A 6,593-nucleotide genomic window follows, 5' to 3' on the forward strand; every position below is an offset into this window, starting at 1 on the left:
ATAAGAAGCAATAATCTAGTTCGTGACTTAGTAATAAGATACAGGAAGTAAATTTGACTAAGATCAAAATCAGAATTTGCTTGTGTTATTTATTTCTACATAAATAACTAGTTCAAACATGGAATACATAGTTTGTTAAAGACTACTAAGTCAGCATCTAACAAGATAATCTTCATTGGATTGAATAGTCACAGAACATTCAAAACACTTTCAGAGTTTATAGAATCACATCAGATAATAAGCAGTGTTTAATATGTTACAAGTTAAGCACAAATTATATTGAGATAAGAAAATATGTAAACACTGATCAAAAAGTCTGATGTATGAGAATAAAAACTAAACATATTTTGAGAAAGAACCTGAAACTATTCCAAGTTCATTTACCAGTCTTGTAAAAGTAGCTTCACATAGTGGTTTTGTGAAGATATCTGCTAGTTGTTGATCTGTTGGAACAAAATGCAATTCCATTGTACCTTCCATCACATGTTCCCTTATTAAATGATACCTAATGCTGATGTGCTTCGTCATTGAGTGTTGAACTGGATTTCCTATTATAGCAATAGCACTTTGATTATCACAATAAATAAGTATTTTACCCATAGTCCAGTAACTGATTCTTCATCCAAAGAATCTGTGCACAACAACTTCCTGCAAAAATATATTTTGCTTCTGCAGTTATTGTGGAAATTGATTTCTGCTTCTTGCTAAACCAAGAAGCCAATCTGCCTCCAAGAAATTGGCAGCTTCCACTAGTGTTTTTCCTGTCTATTTTGCATTCTGCAAAATCTGCATCTAAGTAACCTACTAGCTTAAAATCTAATTCCCTAGGATACCACAATCCTAGATCAGCTGTACCCTTGAGGTACTTGAAAATACTTTTCACAGCTATTAGATGAGGTTCTCTTGGATCAACCTGAAATCTTGCACAAAGACAGTTAGCATATATGATATCTGGTCTAATTGCAATTAAATAGAGAAAGAGCCAATCATACCTCTGTAGTTATTAATATCTATTGATGCTCCAGTATCTTTATCTAACTTGGTGGCAGTGGCCATGAGAGTTGATGCAGTAGAACTGTCTTGCATTCCAAATTTCTTGAGTAGATTTCAGGTGTACTTGGATTCACTGATAAAAGTACCTTCTTCAGTTTGTTTGACTTGAAGTCCCGGAAAATAACTCAACTCTCCCATCATACTCATTTGATATATTGACTGCATTAACTTGATAAAATCTTTCACAAAGTTTTGTATTTATAGAGCCAAAGATGATATCATCAACATATATCTGTAACAAAAGTAAGTCCTTTCCATGGTTGAGGTAGAATAAAGTCTTGTCAATTGTGCCTTTGTGAAATCCACATTCCAGAAGGAATTGAGTTAAAGTCTCATACCATGTTCTTAGAGCTTGCTTAAGGCCATAAAGTGCTTTGTCAAGCCTGTAGACATGATTTGGAAATTTTGGATTTACAAAGCCTGGAGGTTGTTCAACATATACCTCTTCTTGCAATTCTCCATTGAGAAAAGCACTTTTCACATCCATTTGAAAGACTTTAAACTTCTTGTGAGCAGCATAAGCCAAAAAGATTCTTATGGCTTCCAATCTAGCAACTGGAGCAAATATTTCATTATAGTCAATACCCTCATGTTGAGAGTAACCTTTAGCAACCTGCCTTGCTTTATTTCTTGTAATTATGCCATCACTGTCAGTTTTATTTCTGAACACCCACTTTGTACCAACAATTGATCTGTCCTTTGGTCTTGGTACTAGGGTCTAGACTTTATTTCTTTCAAATTCATTTAACTCTTCCTGCATTGCTTGCACCCAATCAGCATCTTGAAGAGCTTCTTCCACTTTCTTTGGTTCAGTATGAGTTAGAAAGGAATGATAGAGACATTCATTTGTTCTTGCTATTCTAGTTCTGACACCTGCTTCAGGATCTCTAATTATAAAGTCAGGTGTGTGTGATTTAGTCCACTTCCTTGCAGATGGAAGTTGATCACTAGAACTGGATCCTCCCCCATGATCCATGCTGTCTCCATCAACATTTTCTGATGCTCCCCCTGAAGTTATGCTCTCTGAGATTCTAGAATTTGAGTTGGATCCTTCAGGAATTGAAGAATTAGAGTTTCCAGAATTGTCAGAATTTGGCTCATCAGAACTTGATGAATCTGAACTTGAAGAGCCAATGACTGGTTCTGATCTTTCTTGAGAGTCTTGAGATGTGGTATGATCATCAGCTTGCTCCCCCTGAACAGGTGCATTTTCCTTTGGAGCAGTTACCACAGTTTCAATGACATCAGAATTTAACCCATCAGAACTTACAGGATCAGGATTTAGGTCATCGGAATTTACAGAATCAGAATTTACATCTTCATTTTCAAATGTCAGCCGATCATGATCATTGAAATCTTCAAGTCCAGTAATCTTTTTATCATCAAAAGATAACTTAATATATTCCATGACAACCCTTGTTCTTAAATTGTAGACTCTGGAGGCTTTTGTGGAAAGTGGATATCCAACAAATATTCCTTCGTAAGCTTTTAGATCAAATTTTGACAGCTGTTCAGGATGAGTCTTAAGAACAAAACACTTGCATCCAAATACATGAAAGTATTTCAGATTTGGTTTCTTTTTCTTCACCATCTTATATGGTGTTTTTCCATGTTTGTTTATGAGTTTAGCATTCTGTGTAAAACAAGCAGTCTACACAACTTCAACCCAAAAATAGGTTGGTAGCTTTGCTTTATCAAGCATAGTTCGTGCAGCTTCAATAAGAGTCATGTTCTTTCTTTCTACAACTCTATTCTGCCGTGGAGTTCCAGGTGCAGAAAATTCCTGCTTTATTTCTTGCTCTTTGCAGAACTCTTCCATGATTGAATTCTTGAACTCAGTGCCATTATCACTTCTTATTATTTTAACAGAATCTTTGACTAACTTATCCAGCTGTCTGACATGATCAGTTAGAGTAGATGCAGTTTTATTCTTCTTATGCAAGAAATACACCCAAGTGTATCTTATGAACTCATCCACTATAACTATAGCATATTTCTTCTTTGCAATTGACATGACATTGACTGGACCAAATAGATCAACATGCAGTAAGTGATAAGCACTACTAGAAAAATGTCAATAGATATCGGTTAAAAACCGATGTCTATGTATGTAAAAATCCGATGTCTTCGTGGGTGATGTTAAAGACCCCCCCATTTAACATCGGTTTTAAACTGATGTTAAATAGAGCATATAACATCAGTTCCAAGTTTAAAACCGATTTTTATATCTTGATATTAAATTTCCCATGCATATCTAATCTTCATATATCATCATAATATGATATTTTTATCAATTTAAATATATGTGAGCTAAGCAAAATCTTTCAATTTAAACAATAAACTGATGTTACTAGTCGCCAAGCTAGAGTCGCCAACAACTACATGATGGATTGGATATAATGAAGCGTCTCATAGCGAACGATGTCAAGGTCCTCCTCTGTATAAGACTTGCGACTCTTGGAGGCCCACTGGAACACAAATAAACCTATGTCATTCCTCAACCAACTGAAAAGTAATATTCATAGAATTAAGAAAAGTAAAAAATATACCTTGTCTAGCAGCTTCATCTCCTGGTCCTCAATTAAATCTTTCATATATCGCATGACCACATATCCACATTCTGTGCCACCTGGTTGTTTAGGGCATCCCTATACATTCCAATAAATTGTTGACAATTAGTGACATCAAAGATTAATCATAATTCCATATTTTACAAAAATGAAAAATTAAAAAAAATCGACTAAATACTCACAACAAGGTTTTTAATTTTGGGATTCTTGTTTACCCGTCCTTCTTGAGCATTATAAGATCTCACTGCCCTGTAAATGTTATAATTATAAAATACAGTGTCAAATCCGTCAATTACCGATTACATTCAATATATAATTGTAAATTGAAGTAAAAAATTACCGCATTAAAGCCTTTTCAAGGTCCTGGGGATGAGGATGATGAGGCAATGTATTAAGGATGAAAATTTCTGATTCCCAAAACACAATTAAAATCCAATGTAAACTGTTTTCATTATAAACAAATTAAAGTGAGCAAAATGTAATTTAAAAAATACATATCCGACAATTTTACATACATTATAATTAATTTACCAACAACTATATGACTAATCAAGGCCATACAATATTTTAAAATAGGACGCACAAAAAGAGACATACTTGTAGTTATAGGCATAATGTTCATCCGAAGAACTCCATATTTCAGCCTTTGCACAACATATTCATTAAATTCATCATTCAACTTGTATGTGGACGGATGAAGAAAAGCAAACATCGATGACAAATCTCTACCGGCCTATCCCGAAACACTGAATACAAATACCTAAAAAATAAAAAAAAATACAAATTACATTTTCTGTAAATAGATCATTACTATATAAAATGAGACCAGATTCTAAAAAAGTATAAAAAGAAGCTTACGCCATGTATGTTGATATAGCAGACTGTCCAATCATTTTAAACTCTAGCAATTCAAGTATGTTCTCATGAAGCAAATATATAGTTCTTTCAATTCCAAAGATTTGAAAATCACATGGAACCGGTATCGAATTTCCACTTTCCTTCATCACTGTCGATGCAAATTTGTACAAAAGCCTAAAGCGAGGAGGCACATTGTCCTTTGGCTTCACAGAATTAAATGCATTATGCATTCTTTACACCTCACTCACATTCCGCGCATTTTTCCTTTTCTGTAAATAAATATTTAAGCATATAACCGGTATTATTCACTTTAGTGCAAATTTATACAACTACCTAAAAATAATGACACTTGGTTTGTAATTAAATTATATACCTCGAAACCAGTAGTGGAGGTGTATATGATCATGTCTTTGGGCCATGCCAAATGAGAACCGATGGCTTGCTGGATGGTTTCTATCTCACCAACCACAGGAACAGGCACCAAAGCATCGTCCTGGATGCTTCCGTCCACCCCAACACGAACAAATCCTGGTTCTAGAGGCACTCCATGAACCGCTCTACTCATTCCATCTCCGTCATCAAAAACAACACCAAAAGCTACCTTGTTATCAATGCTCTCCACTGCCATTTCACATTTGCGAGGACCCTATAGTTTATAATTATAAATCAAAATAGACACTATCGGCTCAAACAATTTAATAACATACAATATTATCATAGAAATCAATCAAGTATACACTGTAATTGTATACCTTTTGTCCTGGTGGACCAGGAGGAGGAATAATAACAACAAAATCTGCACCATCTTTATCCTCAACGGTCATCAATTCATCTTCCATCAAATCTTTTGCAACTTTCCTTCTGTTCTTTTATTCTTGTTCTTGTTCTTTTACCCCAGGACAACTTGCTTTTTCAGACATTGGTGAATGTAGATTGCCCCCAGCAACCAAAGCTTTCAACTCAGCAATTTGCAACTCAAGATTATGAAACTGCTCTTTGGTAACGTGATTTCTTGTCTGTTTCGGTAAATCGAAGTACAATGTTGGAGGTATGAAGTTTCCAACTCCACGAACCCTTCCCGCATGCTCGGGAGTTTCCAATACAGTGGTGAGTACATCATTAGTTCCATCCGGCTTGAATTCACCATTTCTTTGCTTTTCGAGTAAGGAATCCTGTTAAAACCATGAGAGTAATTAGGTATGATTGGAAAATTAAAGAAGCAAAAAATTATAATAAGTCTTACAATTTGTTGAATTTTTTCTGCCAGTTCTGGGTCAAGAGTCCCATCTTCTGTCATACGGGCTTTTTTCCACATAATTGCCCTATCTGGCTTTTCTTCAGGCTCCAACCTCCCCGAGCGTTTCTACAAAAAAATTAAGATACATTCATAAAATTGAAAATATGAATACTACAAGAAAAATGATAAGACTCTTACTTCTTCTTCTTCCAATCCGATGTATCCTTTTCTTGACACTCGGTGTGGATATTTCCATTGTCCCACTCTTTCACTCTATTTTTTATTCTCTTCCTGTATACAAAATAAATCTTGTTGATTACTGTATTTTTACAATTAAATCTACTCCCAAAAAATCAAAAAAAATATGGTCCTAAATTTAAATATATATATATATGTAAGTAATGCATACCTCCCACTCTTTTGTGACTCTAGCTGCAACAAATCGTCTCCATGCTTTCTTCCCGACAAAAGCATATTGCTTTGGTGGCTTCTGTAGCTTCTTCTTCTGCCCAACAAAAGGCATCACATGTTTCGCTGTCAATTTAGCCTTAAAATTTCTCCATTTTGCGCCTGCCGACTGTAGAATCCTCTTCCGACTTTCAGGAATCAGTTCGAACGTATCCTGAAGCACAAATTTAACAAGTTCAGACAGTGCAAATTTTTTTAAATAAAAACCATGAGATTAATGTCAATTGCGATTGTAAATGACATACCTCAAGATCATTCCATATTTTTTGTTTCAGTTCAGGGTCAACCTTTGGCCAAGTCGGAATGTCAATTGGCACCATTGTCCTTGCCAGCATACCTATGTAGGACTGCAGTTTGTGTCGTTCGTCTCCAACTGGAACTGCAACTCGATTGAACCGCAAATTCAA

General features: G+C 35.2%; 1 protein-coding gene across 1 annotated transcript; it reads right to left on the reverse strand.

Moving 5' to 3' along the window:
• Positions 1 to 3,543: 3,543 nt before the first annotated feature.
• LOC141719345 (uncharacterized) lies at positions 3,544 to 5,320 on the reverse strand. The gene is made up of 9 exons (XM_074521719.1): positions 5,234 to 5,320; positions 4,855 to 5,127; positions 4,482 to 4,684; positions 4,353 to 4,383; positions 4,221 to 4,267; positions 3,964 to 4,065; positions 3,806 to 3,872; positions 3,603 to 3,701; positions 3,544 to 3,558 (listed from the first exon to the last, which is right to left on the reverse strand). The coding sequence occupies exons 1-9, from the start codon at positions 5,318 to 5,320 to the stop codon at positions 3,544 to 3,546; spliced, it is 924 nt and encodes a 307-aa protein (XP_074377820.1).
• Between the last annotated feature and the right edge of the window lie 1,273 nt (positions 5,321 to 6,593).

The sequence above is a fragment of the Apium graveolens genome, chromosome 4 (assembly GCF_009905375.1).
Source record: "Apium graveolens cultivar Ventura chromosome 4, ASM990537v1, whole genome shotgun sequence".
Taxonomy (NCBI): Eukaryota; Viridiplantae; Streptophyta; class Magnoliopsida; order Apiales; family Apiaceae; genus Apium; species Apium graveolens.

What these genes read in the sequence shown, in the direction of transcription:
- LOC141719345 (XM_074521719.1), bottom strand. Translation starts at nt 5,320, where the DNA reads ATGGAAGATGAATTGATGACCGTTGAGGATAAAGATGGTGCAGATTTT. An exon ending in GCTATATCAACATACATGGC is followed by an intron (nt 4,384 to 4,481) that starts GTAAGCTTCTTT and finishes TTTATTTTTTAG; the next exon opens with GTATTTGTATTCAGTGTTTC. An exon ending in CATTATGCCTATAACTACAA is followed by an intron (nt 4,066 to 4,220) that starts GTATGTCTCTTT and finishes TAATGAAAACAG; the next exon opens with TTTACATTGGATTTTAATTG.